We start from the raw sequence: 21,460 nt of genomic DNA, 5'->3' as shown, positions 1-21,460 counted from the left end.
AAACACTACAGAGAAATCAAAAATCATCTACAATTTCAGTCTCCACTTCTAATATACATCTCTTCTGCCTTAAAAAAAAAAATGCCTATGTGGGGCTAGAAAATGGCTCAGAGGAAAAGTGGGTTGCATAAGCATATGGACCTGTGTTCAATCTCCAGCACTCACATAAAAGGCCAGTCATGGAAACTGGAGAGATGGCTTAGTGGCTAAGGTGCTTGCCTGCAAAGCCAAAGGACTCTGGTTCGATTCTCAAAGACCCACGTAAGCCAGGTGCCCAAGGGGGTACATGCATCTGGAGTTTGTTTGCAGTGGCTGAAAGCCCTGGCATGCCCATTCCTTCTCTCTTTCTCCATCTCTATCTGCCTATTTCTATCTCTCTCTTTCTCTCTCTCCCTGTCTCTCTAATTAAAAAAAAAAGCCAGACATGGACACACATGCCTGTGACCCCAGCACTGAGGGGGGCAGAGATAGGAGAATCACTGGAGCCTGCAGCTCAGCCAGTGTGGTGGTTTGATTCATGTGTCCCCCAAAACTTAAGTGTTCTGAATACCATGTCCCTAGCTGATGGCAACTTGGGAATTGAAGCCTCCTATAGGCAGTGTATTGTTGGGGGCAGGCTTATGAGTGTTATAGCCAGCTTCCTCTTGCCAGTGTTTGGCACATTCTCCTGTCGCTGACGTCCACCTGATGTTGGCCAGGATGTGATGTCCACCCTCTGCTTATGTCATCATTTTCCTCTGCCATCATGGAGCGTCCCCTTGAGTCTATAAGCCAAAATAAACCTTTGTTTCCCCTACAAGCTGCTCTTGGTCAGGCGTTTTCTGCCAGCAATGTGAACCTGACTGCAACAGCCAGTGTAAATGAAAAATGGTGAGCTCAGGTTCAGTGAGAGATTGTGTCTCAGGGAAATAAAGGAGAGAGAGAGAGAGAGAGAGAGAGAGAGAGAGAGAGAGAGAGGAGGACGCCTGGTGCCTTCCTCTGACCTCACGTGCACATCAGCTAGCGATATTCATTAGGAAGTAGATAGTAGGGAAAGAACACAGGTGGGGGACGTGCAGCGGCACACATATGTGCATACGCTCCAAGCACCACATCCCACACACGTGTAAATAAAAGTTAAAATGGGGCTGGAGAGATGGCTTAGCGGTTAAGCGCTTGCCTGTGAAGCCTAGGGACCCTGGTTCGAGGCCCGATTCCCCAGGACCCACGTTAGCCAGATGCACAAGGGGCACACGCGTCTGGAGTTCGTTTGCAGTGGTTGGAGGCCCTGGCGCTCCCATTCTCTCTCTCTCTCTCTTTCTGCCTCTTTCTCTCTCTGTCTGTCGCTCTCAAATAAATAAATAAAAATGAACAAAAAATTAAAAAAATAAAGTTAAAAATGCCTGCTTAGGAACTGTCCTGCATTAAAAAAAAAATACTATTTATTTATTTATAAGCAGAGAGAGGGAAAAAACAAACAGAGAAATAGAGAAAGAAAGAGAAGCAGACAGAAAGAATGGACACGCCAGTCAGATGCATATGCCACTTTGTGCATCTGGTTTTACATGGGTGCTGGGGGACTGAACCCTGGTTGTTAGGCTTTGCTGGCAAGCACCTTAACCACTGATTTCTCCAGCCCCTGTTTTGCATTTTGGTCACCTTGCCTTCAGGACCATATACACTTGCCTGAACTCACGTAACTGGGCCCTTAAGGTGGGTGCACTTTATCGCATATTAATGGCAGTTCAACAAAGCACATGAAAATTAGTTAAAAAGCACCCTGGTGGGCTGGAGAAATGGCTTAGTGGTTAAGGCGCTTGCCTGCGAAGGCTGAGGCCATGTTCGACTCTCCAGATCCCACATAAGCCAGATGCACAAAGGTGAGGCAAGTGCAAGGTTGCACATGCCCACTAGGTGGCGCAAGCGTCTGGAGTTCAATTGCAGTGGCTGAGGCCCTGGAGTGCCAATTCTCTCTCTCTGCCTCTCACTCTCCCTAAAAAAAGAAAAAAAAATTTAAAAAGGTGAAACAGCATTTTTATCAAAAAGGTGATCCCAATAAACATACTTTTGATTTGTTCTTTTCCTTTTGGTTTTTCGAGGTAGGGTCTCACTCTGGCTCAGGCTGACCTGGAATTCACTATGGAGTCTCAGGGTGGCCTCGAACTCTTGGAGATCCTCCTACCTCTGCCTCCCGAGTGCTGGGATTAAAGACGTGCGCCACCACGCCCGGCTCTGTTCTTTTCCTTTTGTTTACTTAAAAACATGCATAAGGGCTGAAGAGATGGCTCAGCAGTTACGGCACTTGCCTGTAAAGCCTAAGGACCCAGGTTTGATTCTCCAGCACCTATGTAAAGCCAGATGCACAAGGTGGCACATGTGTCTAGAGTTCATTTGCAGTGACTAGAGGCCCTGGTATGCCCATTCTTTCTCTCTCTCTCTCTCTCTTTCTCTCGACTTGCAAATAAATAAATAAAAATATTAAAAGATTTTTTTAAAAAAAAACATACATACACAAAAATTGACAGTATCTTGGGTCTAATGTTAAGCAGTATGTTGTAACGTGGGTGAAACGCAATTTATTCAAACAAGTCCTTGTCAGATATCTTCCACCTTGGGCTGCAGAGATGGCTCAGTGGCTAAGAGCACTTCCTGTGCAAGCAAGGGGACCCAAAAAGGCAGGGAAGACAGCTCAAGTCTGATCTCCAGGACCCACATAAACAGCTGCGTGCGGCCACGCGTGTCTGCAGCTCCAGTTCCTTAGGGGAGCAGAGGCCCCAAAATCACTGAAACTCACACACACAGACACACACACACACAAAAGTCACGTCCCAGGATGAGTAAGAGACTCCAGCTCAAATAAGAACGGGTGGAAGCGTGGTGAAAAGGGACACCCAACATTCGACTCTGGCACCACAGGCGAGCACATGGGGTGCCTCAAGTGCACATTCACGTCCATACGCACACCCACCATATATGCACATGCATACATACACTACCACACACTCACATTACATACCACACACACATACACCACATACATACACATACACACATACCATATTATACACATATACAAAAGCAAAAAAAAAAAAAATCTACTTTGTTTGACACATATAAACACCATCAAATGTAACCTGATTATTTTCTGAGAATAAATTTGAAGAAGTAGAGTAACTGGATCAGAGTATGTTGCCAACTGCCTTCTGGAAAGTTAGACCTGAGACTACACGGGCCTAAAGCCCTCGCCGGGCCTGTCTCCTCGGAAGTTAGCAGTTAGAAGTTGGCAGATGAGCGCGGCTATGAGGTTGCCCCTCCCCTCCCATCTTCTCAGAAACGTGAATAGTCTTGTGTCCAACCATGGGAGCTGCAGGACTCTGCCTTGGACCTGGTGCAGGAAAGTCTGGATTCATGGCCCGTCGCCTCCTCAGACCATGGTTTGACCTTGAATGAACTGTCTGCTCTCTGCTCCCCGGAAGGGCCTCAGTCTACCCAGTTCCCCCAAAGACACAGTGTGGGTCCTTGAAAGGTGGAGGCTTGGTTTGGAGGGTCTGTGAGACAGATGGCTCTGAGGTCACCTATCTGGGTGGTGAGGTGCCCGTGCCAGGAAGAACTCAAGCCAAAGCTGGCACAAACATGCAGGGAGACGCACAGCCTTCGGGGAGTCCAGGTTAGGGGGGTTCATCTGTGGCTTTACGGTTCTTATCTCTTGGGTCAAGTCCCTGCTCAAGGTCCTTAGGTTAGGGGGACAAGCCTTTCTTTGTGCAGCAGCAGCAAGACACCCCAGAGTACCCTGGGGCATGTCCTGGGCCTCTGTGGGCAGCCACATCCAAACAGAACAATGTAGGATAGCATCTTGCACCCTAGCCACCCACAGCACCCCACATTTTTATTCTTTACTTATTTTAAACTTTATTTTTATTTTATTTGTTTGAGGGAGAAAGACAGAGAGAGAGAGAGAGAATTGGGTACACCAGGGCCTTCAGACATTGCAAATGAACTCCAGATGCATGCACTGCCTTGTGCATCTGGCACACTTGGGTCTTGGGGAATCAAACCTGGGTCCTTTGGCTTTGCAGGCAAGCAACTTACCCCCTCAGCCATCTCTCCAGCCCCTATTTATTTATTTTTGCTGGGCATAATGGTACATGCCTTTATGAGGGAAAGACTGAGTGAGAGAGAGAAGGAGAAAATTGGTGCGCCAGGGCCCCCAGTCACTGTGCTGGAACCCCAGTGCGTCCACCCCTTGTGCACAAATGCCACCTTGCACACACATCACCTTGTGCGTCTGGCTTACATGGGATCTGGGGAGCTGAACATGGGTCCTTGGGCTTCACAGGCAAGTGTCTTAAACACTAAGCCGTCTCCCAGCCCACACAGTGCCCCTCCTAACGAGCATCTTCCCTTCTGCCAATCATCCTTGGCAAGTCTGCTGAGCCACAGCCTGTCAGGAGCCAGGGTCATATGTTTGGGGCCTTCTCTCTGCAGGTTTGTTACTGACGCTGTCACTGGCGTGACCATTGTCACCATCCTGTTCTTCTTCCCATCCCAAAGGCCCTCTCTCAGGTGGTGGTTTGATCTCAAAGGTAAGCTGGTCGTGCCTGGGGGTTGCGGGTCCTGTGAGGAATGGGCCGGGGCACTCCGGAATCTGACCACCGCAGTGCTAAGTCACGTGGGCCGGTTGATACCTTGTCTGGGGACTTAGGGCTGCCTAAGGTGATAGCTCAACACCCGTGTGTTCACAGGGACTCTCCAGGGATTAAATTGTGCCATGTGTCAGCTGAGGAAGTGGGGTCCAGAGAGGCCAAGTCACCCCTCAGGAGCACACAGGAAGCCAAAGTCCAGGAGGGGACACTAACCCTCTGTCCCAAGTCTGACCATCATCCGACTCTGTAAACAGAGTTCACTGGAACACCCTGTCATCGCATCTGTCTTAAGGTGACAGAGCACAGCCCCGCTCAACCCCAGACTCTCAACACAGGACCAGTGTCCCGACGATGGTCCCTGTTGAGACCACTGCCCCACACTGCCACTCTTGAGAAAACAGCAGCTGTCATGAACGCATAGGGCTAAGGACCCTTGCTGTCTGTTTTTCTCAACTTTCTTCCTCTCTTTGCCCTCTCTGTACACATTCAAACACAAAGAAAAGCCTTTTCTCTTGTAAATGAGGATAAAAATAGCACTTAGCCAGAAAGGCTGGCTCTCAGGACATTTGAACAATGCCAGGCATATAGGATGCCAGGCTCCAGAATATTCTCAAGCTGTGGGGGCCATGAGCATGATTTCCTTTCTTGAAGAGGGCAGACACCCCCTCTCAACCGCTCTGAGCCTTCTCCCTAAAGCTCCAAAGCGGATGCTGCAAGCGGACCTGCGCTTCCTGGGGGAACCCCTGAGCATCCCACAAAGACATGGCCGCCACCCTTCCCCCAACCAAATGGCCAAGAGCAAGCACCGGCCCCCTCTCTCTGCCAGCTTCCAACAAGGAGACGGAGCCTCTGCTGAGCTGGAAGAAAGCCCAGGAGACGGTGCCCTGGAATATCATCATTCTCCTCGGAGGGGGCTTCGCCATGGCCAAGGGCTGCGAGGTGAGGGCCCTGCCCCGGCGGGGGCGGGGCTTCCGAGAGAAGCCAGGCTGCAGAAGAAGCCAGGGTGGGGCTGTGGGTCCTGGAGCAGCCAGGGTGGAGTAGCTGGGCAGACGCACGGGGCTGTAGTCGGTGAGGCATGAGAGCTGCGGGCCTGGGGGGCCTGGGCAGGTTCTGGCTACAGCTCTACGGCCAAGCCCTGTGAACCAATTTCCTCTTAGCTACGCCCCCAGCTCCTGGGGCTGTGAAGAAAGGGCGGAATGAGGCCCAGTGGGCTCCCGGGGAACCCTAGGCAGGCATGCACCAACACAAGGATTCTTTTTCTTTTCTTTTCTTTTTTTTTTTTTTAATGGGCAAGCCAGGACCTCTTTTTACTGCAAATGAACTCCAGACTCATGAACCACTTTATGTGTCTGGCCTTATGTGGGTACTGGGGAATTGAACCTGGGCTGGCAGGCTTTGCAAGCAAGCGCCTTCAACCACTGAGCCAGTCTGGGGACATCTGCCTCTTCTTTTGTTAAAAAATATATTTATTTATTTATTTATTTGAGACAGAGAGATAAGGAGGCAGAGAGAATGGGCGCGCCAGGGCTTCCAGCCACTGCAAACGACCTCCAGACGCGTGTGCCCCTTGTGCATCTGGCTTACATGGGCCCTGGGGAACTGAGCCTTGAACCAGGGTCCTTAGGTTTCACAGGTAGGCGCTTAACCACTAAGCCATCTCTCCAGCCCCACGAGGATTCTTTTGACACAAGGGCCTGTGAAAGGTACCACCCCTCTCACAGGCCTGTAAACTCACTCTGCTAGCGTTGTACACAAACCTGCGAGGTAGCCGCTGCTGTCACCCGTTCAGGGACAAGGAAACCGGGACACGGAGAAGTAAAGTAAGTTGCTTAAAGTCACACAGCTGAGGAGTTGAGGCTCAAATCCAGGCGGTCTGGCCCTTGACCCTTGTGACATAAATGCTAGGTATAGCTAGTAATTGATTAATGTGATGATTAATATTATCCCAGAGGCTCTGGTCACAGGGCGGGGTTTAAGCATTGCTTACCCTCAGGGCTCTGAGCACCCTGCACGGAAGGTGGTACAGCTTCCATGTCCAACATTTACCCACGATCTCATTTAAATCTGATGCTGCCTAAGTAGGTGATGGTAGGCGATGTTTTCCATCCCCATCTTATAGGTAGGAAAAGTGAGGCAAACAATGATTAAGCAGATCTCCCAATGCCATAAAATAGCTCTGTGTGGGAGCGGGATCCCAACTTGATGGGGAAGTCCAGAGGCTCTCCACTGAACTCTCTAGAGAACTTCCAGCCGCCAGGCCCCTCCAGAGATCCACCTGGCTGACTGGTCATGGCTGCTGTCCCACATTAAAGACAGGAAACAGGCCGGACGTGGTGGCGTACACCTTTAATCCCAGCACTCGGGAGGCAGAGGTAGGAGGATCACCGTGAGTTCAAGGCCACCCTGAGACTACATAGTGAATTCCAGGAGAGCCTGAACTAGAGTGAGACCCTACCTCGAAAAACCAAAAAAAAAAAAAAAAAAAGACAGGAAACAGATAACAGATGATGTCAAAGGGGCCAATAGCTGGCTGTGTTGACTTGTGTTGTGTGGGTCAGGAGGGGCCTTGGCTAGAATTGGGAGTTCAAGACCAGCCTGAGATACACAAGACCCTCTGTCAAAAATAATTAAAATGTGCTGATGACCCTTAGCAAGCCAACAGCACCGAGACACCAGTGCTTGACCTCACTGAATCCTCACATGGTGTGTGAGAGAGGTCATGGCTTCTGAGATGGCCAGGGGGCAGTGGCTTGTAGCTTCGTGGCCCTGAGGAAGAAAGAGGAAGCAAGCTGGAGAGGGCAGATGTTGGAGGCACAGGGCTGGGCGGGGCTGGCCCTGAGGAGACGGCCCAGGCCCAGAGGGGATCCAGTTCTTCGATGGCACAGGGACTCCTAACGTCACATATATAAGAGGGTTGGCAATCAAGAGAACAGGACAGATGAGCCAAAGGAAAACTTGTCTTCACTGTGAGAACTCCAAGGACAGTAGAGGTTAAATGGCTTGTTCTAGGTCACACAGCCCACTGGTAACACACACAGGCTCTGACTGGCTTTTCATGCTGTTGCCTTCCTGGAGGAAGCAGCTTGTTGCCCAGGTCTTGAAGAGACCATGTGATGCAATGAGACCAGATTGAGCTGGAATCAGAGATCTTCCATGTCTTATGTGCGTGGTCTTGGCCAACTTACTAAAGCCGTCCAGGCCCCAGTTTCATCATCTGTAAAATGGGAATAATCAAGACATCCACCTCTAGAACTGTCATCCACCTCTAGAACTGTCGTGATGGTGTTATTAAGTGGGACAGTGTTTGGGACATGACATGACGTGATTAGCTGTTTTGACTGGAAGCCAAGGGAAGGGACATCCAGAACAGAGGACGATGGGGGGGAGTACGTGTCCTGAGCAACTAGGTGTCCATAGTGCCCTTGGCCACACTGACTGTGTGAAGCCTGGACTTTGGGGCAGTGGCTGCTGGAGCTGATCCTGTATCCTGGAGACTTCCCTGAGCTGGGGTTGCGGTGAAGGGGCTGAGAGACAGGGCCGCAGTGCATGCTGGGAGACTGGCCATGGGCATTTGGCCAGTGTTCCACTCAGCGGAGCCATTGTCTGCCCACCTCCCCCTCACTCCCGGCCTGTGCTCATGCACCCAGCCCCGGCAGCACAGCCTGTCCCGGGAGCTGTCAGGATACTTGAGGCACCTGCTGGCTTCTGCATCCGGGGTTTTCCCCTGGCCTCAGTCAGGTCTCTTGCAGCTTGAGGGTCCCTGCCTGGGACATTAGATATTCTGCTTCCAGAGGCCTTCCTGGTGCCAGCTTGGAGCTCAGGTCCCTCAGTGCCCTCAATGCGGCACTGGCTACAGAGCCAAAGGACAGTGACACCCTGTACACATCAACTCAGGTCGGGAGGCTTCCTTGGCCTACAAAAGGCTGCAGGCAGTCTGGCCCCTGCCTAATGACCTGGGTTTGATTCCCTGGTGCCCACGTAAAGCCAGAAGCACAAAATGGCCCATGCATCTGGACTTTGCAGCAGCTAGAGAGCCTGGAACACCCATTATCTCTCTCTTTCCCTCTCTATCTCTCTGCTTGCAAATGAATATATAAATGTATTTAAAAAAAAAACAGTTAATGTGGTATTCACCTACCAAAATGTCTAGATATGAGCTCAAAATCACCAGGACACAGCTGTTCACCTCTTCAGCGGGTCATTCAGCCTCCATGTTCCTCGGTTTCTTCAACCATAAAGCAGGGACAATCGCATGCCGTGCTTCATAGAGCTGCTAGGAAGAATAAATTAATATTAGCAAAGTGCGTACAAGATGGCCCAGCGCTGAGCAAACACTATGTGGCTTGTCAAATTACTTACATAGTAATAAATTATATTTAGTGCTTAAAGACAGGCACTCACGTGACTCTTCCCACAATCACGGAAAGAAATCAAGGGACAGAAATGCTTAGTCACTTGTCAATATCTTGGCTTGTAAATTCTGCAAACAGCTGCCTGAAACCTCTCTCTTCAAAGGTACTAGCTTCTGCCTGAGAATTAGTACCCTGAGCTATACGCACTCAGTCAAATCACTGTGTCTCATGAGCCATTTGAGATTTCCCAGGGCTGGAGAGATTGCTTAGTGGTTAAGGCATTTGCCTGCAAAGCCTAAGGACCCAGGTTCGACTTCCCAGAGCCCACATAAGCCAGATGCACATGGTGGTGCATGCATCTGGAGTTCATCTGCAGTGGCTAGAGGCCCTGGCACACCATCTCCAATAAATGAATGAAAATTAAAACGATTTACCAGGGCCCCAGGAGATCCCTGTATTTGAACATCGGTCTTGAACCATAACCCCCTCCTTATGAGATGCAGCCAGGCTCTACAGAGAAGAGATCGTGGGAGGAACATCTTGTTGAAGGAGGAAAGGAAGGAGAAGAGATGGTATTGCCCTGGAGGCTCACAGGTGCCCCAACTGTCTGCTGGGTGTTCTGTATGTCGGCTCCCATTCTCCCAGCCATCACCCTCTGGGGCAGGCACCTGTGACCCCTTGTTTCCATATAATAAAATGGAGGCTCAGGCGGGGTGGGTCACTTGTCCTGGAAGGCAGCTAGATGGGCTGGAGCTGGGACGCACACTTAGTCCAACTCAGTGGGGCTCCTCGGCTCTGCCCACGCCACATTCCACGTCAACTCCTCCTGGTCCCTGGCACAATCGGGCGCTCTGGGGTTGCCAAGGAAACCAGAAACCGAGCTCCTGACACCCTTTGGTGTCCCCAACAGAACCCCAGGCAGCTGGGGGTTTCCTGTCCCCTGAAGTTACCAGACATTCCTCCATAGGGGCTGAGCCAGGGCCCAGTGGTCACTGGGATGTTGGCAGGAAGCCCATCACTCAGAGGCTAATCCTTGGGGAGCTCTTGGCTGCCTACTCACCGGGGTGTTGGCATTCCCTTCCAGCAGTCCCTCAGTTGGCTAATTGTGCACACTTGGCCAGACCATACTGTGTGGGGACCCGTGGCCCCATGTGCTCTCTGCCCCGGGACGAGCAGTGCTCTGCCTTAGACCAGTCTTGAGGAGTGCAAGAAACTCCTTAACTTCACAAGAACCTTTTAGGGGTGAAATCTGTTTAAGCCCTTATTTTTGTCTTATTTTTGTTTTTGTTTTGAGCCAGGGTTTCATGTAACTCAGTTTGGTCGGAAACTCAATATATAGCTGAGGCTGGCCTTGAACTCCTGATCCTCCTGCCTCTGCTTCCCAAGTGATGAGATCATAGGTGTGTGCCACTACTCTTGGCTTTTTAGAGTTCTTATTATCCATGTGTTGAAAGTAATGCTTAAGTCAAGTCAAATTGTGGGAGCAAATGTGTGGTTTTTAATCTAGGCAAAAAGGTTCCACTCTAGAATCCCCTATGGAATTTTAAGTTCTAAAACCAGGCATGGTGGCCCAGAACAATAAGACGGGTCACTCAGGAAGCTGAGGTGGGAGGATTGCCGGAGCTACACATCAAGTTCAAGGCCAGCCTAAGTACCTTGGTGGAACCCTGTCTCAAAGGGAAAAAGTGAAGGCTGGGATGTAGCTCAATGATAGAGTACTTTCCCCGCATTCGCGAAGTCCTAGGTCCAATCCCTGCACTATCAGAAAGAAAGAAAAAGAGAGAGAGAGAGAAAGAAGAAAATTGAAGTTCTGAATATGCTAACCAACATGAAAGAAAATGCAGAGTCTCTGATAAATATTGTGCTCTGGGACCCGAGGGTGATTCAGGTCCCAGGAAAATGTTGGAAAGTCCACCCTGGGTCAGTTCCTAAACCTACGGCTCTCCAGCCTTTGTCAAGAAAAGCCCAGTGGCCCGTCTACAGAGGTCACCGCCAGGGGGCAGCATGGCACCCAGTGTAGGGCTGCTCTGAGGCCCTGGGAAGGCGGGGCGGAATCCAGCTCACCTCAGGAAAGATTGGATGCTCGGAGTGGGTATATTATGTGCTGTTAACTGGAGTGATTTCAGAAGTGGGCAGAATGCACCCTGGCAATTCTGCCTTGATGACAGAGTGGAGTAGAGACACCCTGTTCTTCCCTCCCTGCCGTGGAGGACTGTGGGTGTTCATCTTTTGTTTGGTTCTTTGAGGCAAGACCCCATGTAGCCCAGGCTGGTTCCAAACTCACTGTGTAGCTGAGGCTGCCTTTGAACTCCCGGTCCTCCTCTCCACCTCGCGAGTGCTGGGGTTACAGGAGAATGCCACCCCGCTCCGATGGGCACTGCCGTGAGTTAAGAGTCAGGTGGTGGCATGTCCTGGGGAAGGAGGGGGCGTGGCTGGGAACTTTACAGAAGCTCCTTAGGGTGTGGATTCAGATTTGCATTTCAGTTACTGCTTTGAGGGACCGTGGACAAATCACAAGGACTTTACCTTTTCAGTAAGACAGGGACAACAATGGCCACCTCATCAAATAACTGGGCAAAGGCCAGCAGGCCACATAGCAAGTACCTGGCCCCGCGAAGCCTTCATGATGGTGTATGACAGCGACTAATAATATGATGTTAATTTTTGCAACTTCACTGTGATAAGCACCCTTATGCCCGGTCATAAATAACTTTATTATCAATCACCTTTGTTATATCTGATGTGTCTGATAAGTTCTTTGTATTGTGCATGATATATAGGATATGTGACATATATTAATGCGTCATTATATAGGAACAATACTTAATATTTTATGTAATAACTAACAGTCTATTAGCAGCCATCCATGAAGGAATAAGATTTAACATAATGGAACCGATTCCCTCTCACGAACTCAAGTTGGGGCTTCGGGTGCTGAACCCAAATGAAAACAGGGCTTCTAATTCTAACTAAATGCTCTGTGGGAGGCCTGGGAAGGGGCCCTGGCTGTGGCCCACCGAGCTTGGGTGGAGTGCTTGCGTGGTGTTTGTGGGTGGTCCCCTGCCCTCTCACGTCTTGTCTCCCCACCTTAAGAGTAGGCTGGGAGTGAAGGAACCCCTGCCCACACGAGTCAGGGTTGAGAGCTTGCACAGTGGCTGGGGGCGCACCCCTGTCCTCTCGTGTCTGGTCCCCCATAGGGGTGGTGCCGGGCGGGCAGGGAGTGAAGCTGTCCCTGTCCGCAGGAGTCGGGGCTGTCGGTGTGGATGGGCGGACAGCTGCACCCTCTGGAGCACGTGCCTCCTGTGCTGGCCGTGCTGCTCATCACCGTTGTCATTGCCTTCTTCACCGAGTTTGCCAGCAACACGGCCACCATCATCATCTTCCTGCCTGTCCTGGCAGAGCTGGTGAGGCTCCTTCTGGGGTGGAATGGAGTGGGGTTGGGTTCCCTGCTACCCAGCTTCCTCAGAGTTACTGCTGCCAATTTCCAGAAGGTCAGAACCACTGTGTCATCTCTTAAAAAAAAAAATAGGGACTCCTGGCTGAGCACGGTGGCACTTGGGAGGCAGAGGTAGGAGGATCGTCGAGAGTTTGAAGCCACCCTGAAACCACATAGTGAATTCCAGGTCAGCTGAGCTAGAGTGAAACCCTACCTGGAAAAAAAAAAAAAATAGGGACTTCTGCTAGCCATGGTGGCACACGCCTTTAATCCCAACACTTGGGAGGCAGAAGTAGGAGGATTGCTGTGAGTTCAAGGCCATCCTGAGACTACATAGTGAATTCCAGGTCAGCCTGGTCTAGAGTGAAACCCTACCTCGAAAAACAACAACAAAAAATAGGGACTTCCAAGCTGGAAAGATAGCTTAGTGGTTAAGGTGCTTGCCTGTGAAGCCTAAGGACCCATGTTCCATCTCTCTCCAGATCCCACATAAGCCAGAACCACAAAGGTGAGGCAAGCTCAAGGTCATGCATGTCCACTAGGTGGCGCAAGCACCTGGAGTTCGGTTTCAGTGGCTGAGGCCCTGGTGTGCCAAGTTTCTCTCTCTCTTGCTCACTCTCTCTAAAAAAATAAAAAATAGGGACTTCTGAGGCTGGGGAAATGGCTCAGTCAGGAAAGTTCTTGTCACCAAGCATGAGGATCTGAGTTTGGATCCTCAGCATCCACATAAAAGTCAGGCATGCAGCCATGTTCCTGTAATCCCCATGCTGGGGAGGCGGAGACAGGGAATCCTTGGAGCTCAGTGGCCAGCTAGTCTAGCCCAATAGGTGAGCTCCAGGTTCAGTAAGAAACCCTGTCTCAAAAAACACTGTGGGACTGGAGAGATGGCTTAGTGGTTAAGGAGTTTGCCTGCAAAGCCAAAGGACCTCAGCTCGATTCACCGGGACCCACGTAAGCCAGTTGCACAAGGTGGCACATGCATGTGGAGTTCGTTTGCAGTGGCTTGAGGCCGTGGCGCACCGCATCTATTCTCTCTCTCTCTCTCTCTCTCTCTCTCTCTGTCTCTCTGTTTCTCTGCCTGTTTCTTTCTCTCTCAAATAAATAAATAAGAATATTTTTTAAAATACGATGAAGAGGATTGAGGAAGGCATCTAACATTGACCTCTGGCCTCAACGTGCTCATGTGTGTGCACATTTCTATTCCTACATGTGCTGGTACACATATAAACATGCTTATATGCACACAAGCATAACACACACACACATATGTGCAAAAATTACCCTCTGAGCAGCTACCCCATGGACCCTCCCACTACAGTGTGAGAGTGAGTCCTTGGACCTTTGTAAGCAGGACTAGATTAATTAGACCCTGCCTCAGGTTCTAGGACAGCAATAGAGATAAATTGGGTGCTGTAAAATGGTATGGAGGAAGAACAGAGTATAGAGCCCCAACAGGTCTGTAAGGAACAACGTGTGGGAAAGATACAAAGGACACATTCTCTTAAATTTTTCTTCTTATCAAAACATTTAAGCCAGGCATGGTGACACAAACCTTTAATCTCAGCACTCAGGAGACAGAGATAGAAGGATTGCTATGAGTTTGAGGCCAGTCTGAGACTACTGAATGAGTTCCAGATCAGCTTGGGCTAGAGTGAGACCCTACTTTCAAAAACCAAACAACAACAAAGGGGGGGAGAGAGAGTATTACCATGGGATATTTTTTATAATCATGGAAAATGTTAATAAAAATTGTGAAAACAACAACAACAAAAAAAATCAAAACATTTACAGGGCTGGAGAGATGGCTTAGTGGTTAATGCACTTGCCTGCAAAGTCCAGGGACCCATGTTTGGCTCTCCAGATCCTATGTAAGCCAGACACACAAAGATGAGGCAGGGGCAAGGTCACATATGCCCACTAGGTGGCGCAAGCATCTGGAGTTCAATCCCCGGTGTGCCAATTCTCTCTCTTCCTCTGTCATTCTTCCTCCTTCTCTCTAAAAATAATGAAAAAAAAAAAACAAACATTTATAGACAAAAGAGTGATGTTGAAGCATTTTGAGAAAATTCATATGATTTGGGTTGCAGAAATTCCCTAGAGTGGTCCAAACGTCATACGTTAAATGGCCATGCCAGATACACTCTCAGCGTGAAGCGCAGTGTCATTTGTGAGCACCTGAAGCCAAGCCACCCCGAAGAGCCACCATCTTAGGAACATAGCAGCACCTGCCAGTGAGTGCCAGCCTGTGTGCTCCTTACCTCTGAACTAGCCAGGCCCTGACCACAGGAGCCCAGCTGGGATGGTGTGGCCAGGGGAAGGGCCAGGCCTAGGTGGCTGTGGTAGCCGTGGTTCCAGGAGCAGCAGCACCTGGGAGCTCAGAAGAGACGCAGGGGCCTTAGGTCTCACTCAGACCGGAGCCACGCGCTCCTTGCTTGGGACAGGAGGGTTCTAGATACATCTCCAGGCTGCTTCCGGAGGAGGTCTTTCCTGGGGAAGGAGGTAGGTCATAGACGAGTCGGCACATTTGAACAAATGATGTTAAGTTTCCGGGTTGTTGAGTGCAAGGAATGCCTGTCCTTCTCCACCAGCTCGCTTTCGTTGCTGGACAAACATCTGACCAGAAGCAGTTTGTGGGGGAGAGAGAGGGTTTATTTGGGGCTTCCAGAATCGGGGAGGAGGGGACACCATCAATGGCAGAAGGAGCTGGCTCTCTTCCACAGACCTGTAGAGAGACACCAACAAAACAGGCAGCAAAGAGGAACAGCCTGAGCCCCAAACTTGCTCTTGACACACCGGGGGGGACTGAGAGACCCGCCCCCAGTAACACCCCGTCCCCTCCAGCAGGGCTTTGGCTGTTGGAGATTCAGGTAGGAAGCTTTACCTTAATGGATGGGGCCGTCCATTCACCTCCACCATCAGTCTGCTTGTTGTGTGTCTGGTTGTATCTCTGTTTCCTTAACTCTGTTTTTCATGTGTTTCTATTGTTCTCTGTCACTGTCAGTCTCTTTCCAATGACCCCCAATCTCTTGCTGTGTGGCTTCTCTGTGCCTGTTTTTTTTTTTTTTAAGTTTTAAATATATTTTATTTATTTATTTGAGAGAGAGGGAGAGAAAGTGTGAGAAAGAGAGAGAGAGAATGGGTGCATCAGGGGCTCCAGCCACTGCAAACAAACTCCAGATGCATGAGCCACCTTGTGCTTCTGGCTTACATGGGTATTAGAGAATTGAATCGGGGTTCCTTAGGCTTCACAGACAAGCGCCTTAACCACTGAGCCATCTCTCCAGCCCCTCTGTGCCTGTTTTGTGTGACCTGGTCTCTCCTGTCCCTCCTGGCCAGGCCGTCCGCCTGCGAGTCCACCCCCTGTATCTGATGATCCCGGCCACGGTCGGCTGTTCCTATGCCTTCATGTTGCCAGTCTCCACGCCCCCCAACTCCATCGCCTTCGCCTCTGGACACTTGCTGGTCAAAGACATGGTGAGTCTGGAAGTAGCCTGGAAGGGTGTGGTGGGTACCAGGCAGTGGGCAACACAGGACCCAGCCGTTGGCTGTATGTTCCCTCTCCTTGAATAGCTCTCTGTGCTGAGCCAGCCTTTCTTTTCCGTCCTCCTCCTCTTCTTCCTCTTCCTGTTCCTCCTCCTCACCATCTCTTCTGGGGTGCCTGGGGCGTTTGTTTAGCGTACGCAGCCCACACAGCTGAGAACAGTGATCTAAACTGGGCACAAGATCCCAACTGGCTAAATGGAGTCAGAAAGAGATCCACAGAGCAGAGAGACGCAGACAGGACCCACGGATTCAGACCCCTGGGTATTTCATTCCTGTGTGCTGAGTGCAATCTGTGTTCCAGCCACCGGGGGGCAGCCGCGGGAAGAGGCTCCAAGCTGCGTCCCAGGAGGGAGGTTTCACCTGACCTAAGGCACATTGTAGGCAAGACAGCACACACGTCTGCAAACATGGTGTGAATTTCTGGATTTTTTTTTTTAAGTGCAAGGAAGGAATATAAGGATCTGGGGAATGGAAGGGGGTGATGGCGTAGGCAGGATGGCCCCCCGGGAGAAGGTGAACTCTGAGAAGCACCCAGTCTTTCAAGGAACTGTGGGAAGGGGTTGTTCACCAAGAGGGCACAGAAAGTGAAAACCCTGGAAACCCCACCGGATGTCCCCAAATGCTTAACACCTGGCGTTGGGTTTGGAGAGAGACAAAGTCGATTGGAGGCAGGGAGGGGCAAGAGTGCCGCGGCTCAGGCTTGGGGCTTTAAATAGTCTTTATTCAACCTGGGAGGCCTGACTGGGGCTTCAAGCAGGACTACTCGGTGATCTGACTTCTTAATGGGTATGTGAGGGGGAAGGGGCTTTTTGAGTCAGACTCTTCGTCCCTGGATGGCCTGGAACTTACTATGTAAACCAGAAGGCTCACCTCAAATTTGGAGTTACCCTCCTGTCTCTGCCTCCCAAGCGCTGGACTGACTTAGCTCCTCCCTTTAAATGGTCAGTTACGAGAGAGGGTCATATTCAGAAATAACCAAAAAAGTCGGGGGGGGGGAGGGGGAAGCCGGGTGTGATGGCACATGCCTTTAATCCCAGCACTTGGGAGGCAGAGGTAGGAGAATCGCCATGAGTTTGAGGCCACCCTGAGACTCCATAGTGAATTTCAGGTCAGCCCGAGATAGAGCAGTGAGACCCTACCTCGACAAAACAAAAACATAAAACAGTGAGGGGCAGACGTGCAGAGCAAAGAGGCAATAAGAGAAGCAGAAAGACCCCAAGGCATAGAAGCTTGCTGTAACGCATAGGGGTGCCAAGAGTCCCCATAGCCAGCCAGTTGGGTTTGGTCATAATTTAGGTGCTAATCACAGTCACTAATGTGGGACCAGCAGGAATCCCCCCCACCCCCAGTCTCGCAGGACCCTGGGACAGGAGACCACACTTCCCCCAGATCCCTGAGCTTTGGTCTTTCCTCCTCCCCCGGGGTCAGCGGCGTGCCCTGAGACAGAGGTGCGTGGCACCATCTTGGGGTTTGCCATCCTGCCTTCAGGATTCCTGCTCCCTTCCCCTGAGCCATCCCTCGCAATAGTGACCTAACAACTAAATCGACTCTCCCTACTTTCAAAATTTGAATTAAGAGTATTTAAGAAGATTCCAGCATATGTGTCAAAAAAAAAAAAAATGAGGCCAAAGCAATTAAATTCTCCCTGATAGCAGTTGCTAGAGAAGGTTCTGGGCCCTTCTCTGTGTTGAAAGAATGGAGAGAAAGCTAAGCACACAAGCATCCATCCCCAAGAGACTGGGCAGGGAAATCTTCCCCGGCATGTGGGCAGGTGCTGAAGAAATGAAGCAAAAAGCCCACAACCTGACCAGAGGGTCCAGGGAAGGGAGCCCACTGGGTGAACACTGAGCTTCAGAAGGGACTCCTAAGCCCACCTTGGTGGGACACTTGGTGGGAGGTGGAAGCAGGAAGATCAGGATCTCAAGGTCATTCTATTTTTTTAAATTTTATCTTTATTTTTATTTATTTACTTGAGAGTGACAGCCAGAGAGAGAAAGAGGCAGAGAGAGAGAGATAGAATGGGCCTCCAGCCACTGCAAATGAACTCCAGACGCGTGTGCCCCCTTGTGCATCTGGCTAACGTGGGTCCTGGGGAATCGAGCCTTGAACTGGGGTCCTTAGGCTTCACAGGCAAGCGCTTAACCGCTAAGCCATCTCTCCAGCCCTCAAGGTCATTCTTAACTGCATAGTAAGGTCAAGGCCAGCCTGGGCTACATGAGATCCTGGGTAAAAAAAAAAAGGGGGGGGGGATGCTGGAGAGATGGCTCAGCAGTTAAGGCACTTACCTGTAAAGTCTAGCCACCCAGGTTTGATTCCCAGTACTTATGCAAAGCCAGATATATAAAAAGATGTATGCATCTGGAGTTTGTTTGCAGTGGCTAGAGGCCCTGGAGCACCCATTCTCTTTCTCTTCTATCTCTCTGTGCTTGCAAACAAATAAAGAAAATATATTTTTAAAAATAAAGCGGGCAGGAGAGATGGGCTCAGTGGATAAAGAGCTTGCCATGCAACTCGGGGATCTAAGCTTTATCCTCAGACCCTGTGTAAAAAGCCAGAGACCGTGCCGGGTTTCTGTGATCTCAATGATCCTGTAACAAGAAGGGAGGTGGAGATGGGAGGGTTTCTCTGAAGCTTTGACAGGGAGCTGTGAACTGCAACAGAGATCCTGCCTCAAATGAGGTAGAAAATGACCAATCCACAAGTTGTTCTCTGACCTCCCGTCTATGCTATGACAGGCGTGCACCCACACTCACACAAACACGCAGATACCAACACACAAACATGCACGCATGTGTGCTCTCACTAATGTGAGGTAAATATAAGAGAGGGAAGAAAGGACAGAAGAAAAGGAAAGAAAGACAAAAGATAGCCGGGCGTGGTGGCGCATGCCTTTAACCCCAGCACTCAGGAAGCAGAGGTAGGAGGAGGATTGCCATGAGTTCAAGGCCACCCTGAGACTACATAGTGAATTCCAGGTCAGCCTGAGCCAGAGTGAGACCCTACCTCGAAAAACCAAAAAAAAAAAAAAAAGACAAAAGAAAAGATTTTCCAAAAGATTTCCCAAGAGACATAGATAGGCTTACTTACCCTGTAACATGTGTGCACATGTGCATGTGTATGTATGTATATGTGGTGCATGCGCCAATACATGTGGGGAGGGGCTTAGTATCAAACTAGATCAATGAACAGTCTCATTTCCCTCTGCGTAAAAGGAGAATTTATAATCCCCGTGGTCAGGTTGCTCTTGGTGTCAAATAGCATAGTTCGTGAAGGCTGCATGGCATGTGCTGGACACATAGAAACCCTCTGTGTTATTTTCTTTCCTCTTGTTGTGACCAAACACCCAACAATAAGCATCTGTAAGGGTGCATGGGTTCATCTTGGCTTGCAGTTTGAGGGTGTGGCCCGTGATGGTGGGGAAGGTATAGCAGGAACAAGAAGTGACCGGTCACCGTGAGTCCCCAGTCAGGAAGCAGGGATGTGATGAAGGCTGGTCCCCAGCCCATGGAATGGTGGCACCCACATTCAGGATGGGTCTTCCCTTCTACTAACCTAATCTAGAAACTTCCTCGCAAACGTGCCCCGAGATTTGTCTTGTAGGTCATTCTAGATCCCGGCCAGTTGTCAATCAGTATTCGTGAATGGGATCAACTGTGCTTCCACAGGGCCACTCCTGGGTCCGGTGAGAGAAGTGTCCTAGGCGTTGGTGGCCTGACCTGGCACCTGGCTCTGTACCCTCCCCCCCGCCCCCTTCAGCTTTGGCTGCCTTACGGCCCTGTTCTCCCCACCCGCGCCGTGGGCCAGCACTCCCCCACTCAGCCCCCTCCATCGCAGGTGCGGACCGGCCTCCTGATGAACCTGATGGGCGTCCTGCTGCTGAGCCTGGCCATGAACACCTGGGCACAAGCTATCTTCCAGCTGGGTACCTTCCCGGACTGGGCCGACATCCACCCAGCCAACGTCACAGCCCTGCCACCCACCTTGACCAATGACACATTTCGGGCCTTCTGAGCCCCCGGAGCCTGGCCTCACCATCCCTGGCTGCTGGGAGTCTACAGGACGACCGAGTGGCCCCTTCCTGTAACGCACATCAAGCAAGGAGGAGAGCCGGTGGTCCACGTGGGCCACAGACTCACCGTCTGCGAAACCTCTTTTTCTCTCTAACGCGGTTCAAGGCCAGGTCTCTCCCAGATCCACTGCCTAAAAAGCAGGCTCTCTCTGTGAGTGGGTCTTATGTTTAGGGTGCAAGAGTACCCATCTTAGCCCCATGGAGCAAATCTGGAATGGCGTTTATTTTGCACACCTGGGATGGCGGGGGCTACCCATCCCTACAGGCCTCACTTCCTCCCCAGTGAGACATTATGGGAGAACCTTTGGGGCTTCAAGGCAGCAGCAGGCTAGATGTTACAGCTGGGCTGGGCTCTGCCTCCTTTTGGTTTGCCATTTCCCCTGGGGAGATCCAACCACAAGACGTTGCCTTCTGTGTCTGGAGACAGGGAGAGGCTATGGAAACCATGTAGTGACTCCTGGCTGCTTCATGGGCCCCTAAGCACACCCTGGAGTTCGAGAATGCCCACGTGACATGTCTACCCAAGACAGTTGGGGCTCTTTTCTTTCATCTGATTTCTTCAGCCATAACTTTGGGGTCAGGCCAAGCGGAGCCGCCCTCCTTCTCCCGGGTAACCCACGGCCCCTCCAGCCAGGATCTCCTACTTGTGGCCCGCGGGTGCCTCCGTAGCTGGCCCTTGCCCTCCAATCCCACAGGGTCAGCACATTTAATTTGCAAAGGCCACAGCTTCTAGGGCTGAAAGAAAGGTCTAAAAATCAACAACAGGGGCCTCAGAGAAGGCCGGCGCAGAGCGTATTGGGCAGGAGAAATACTGGGACCCCCTTCTGCAGATGGGGACTCTGGGACATTCCCACGAGTGGGGGGGCTAGAACTGGGCAAACAGGAGACTGTAGTGCTTGTTCCCAGAGCAAGCATCTGGACAGCCTGTGTGTGGCATAGGGTAGGGCGGCGGGCAGCTGGCATCCAGGGGTAGAGCGCTCACTCTTCCTCTCCCACACCCCCTGGGGTCAGGGAGCCCTAGAGCTATAGCTCAGGCTCCACCTCCTTCCCAGAGGCATGCTGTCCTTGGTGTTGGCAGGGGAACAGGGAGAGGCTCATCACGGAGAAGCCCAGGGCCTTGTGAGCCGAGGAATCGTGATTTTCACTGCTTCTGATCAAATGTGTTCTCAAATAAAGACGACTTGTCAACATCGGACATGAGGCTTCTTTGCCCTTCTGAACGCGGGAGCATCTCCAAGCCCCAAATCCCCAAGTTAGGGTTCCCACGGAAGCAACCTCTGACAGCTTTCCTGTGCACGGCCTGCTACGGCCCATGCTTCCACCCTGCCGCCTAGAACGCCATTCCAGAGTGCGTAAGTTCGCGTATCCTGCCTTCCAGGTCCCCGCTCAGAGGTCATCTCCTCACGACCCTTGCTTTGACTCCCCTTCCCCATCCCTC

The 21,460-nt window shown here is 50.9% G+C and overlaps 1 protein-coding gene across 1 annotated transcript in view; it reads left to right on the top strand.

Moving 5' to 3' along the window:
• Positions 1-21,217, top strand: part of Slc13a3 (solute carrier family 13 member 3) — an 89,494-nt gene extending 68,277 nt beyond the window's left edge. The window contains exons 9-13 of the mRNA XM_045156919.1: positions 4,465-4,562; positions 5,449-5,561; positions 12,217-12,378; positions 15,747-15,884; positions 19,788-21,217. Coding sequence (XP_045012854.1) covers positions 4,465-4,562; positions 5,449-5,561; positions 12,217-12,378; positions 15,747-15,884; positions 19,788-19,964 — 688 coding nt within the window. The 3' untranslated portion in view covers positions 19,965-21,217. The remainder of the gene's footprint in view (positions 1-4,464; positions 4,563-5,448; positions 5,562-12,216; positions 12,379-15,746; positions 15,885-19,787) is intronic.
• The last annotated feature ends 243 nt before the right edge of the window (positions 21,218-21,460 follow it).

This window comes from Jaculus jaculus, chromosome 8, assembly GCF_020740685.1.
Source record: "Jaculus jaculus isolate mJacJac1 chromosome 8, mJacJac1.mat.Y.cur, whole genome shotgun sequence".
NCBI lineage: Eukaryota > Metazoa > Chordata > Mammalia > Rodentia > Dipodidae > Jaculus > Jaculus jaculus.
This window is presented reverse-complemented; position numbering and strand designations above follow the sequence as displayed.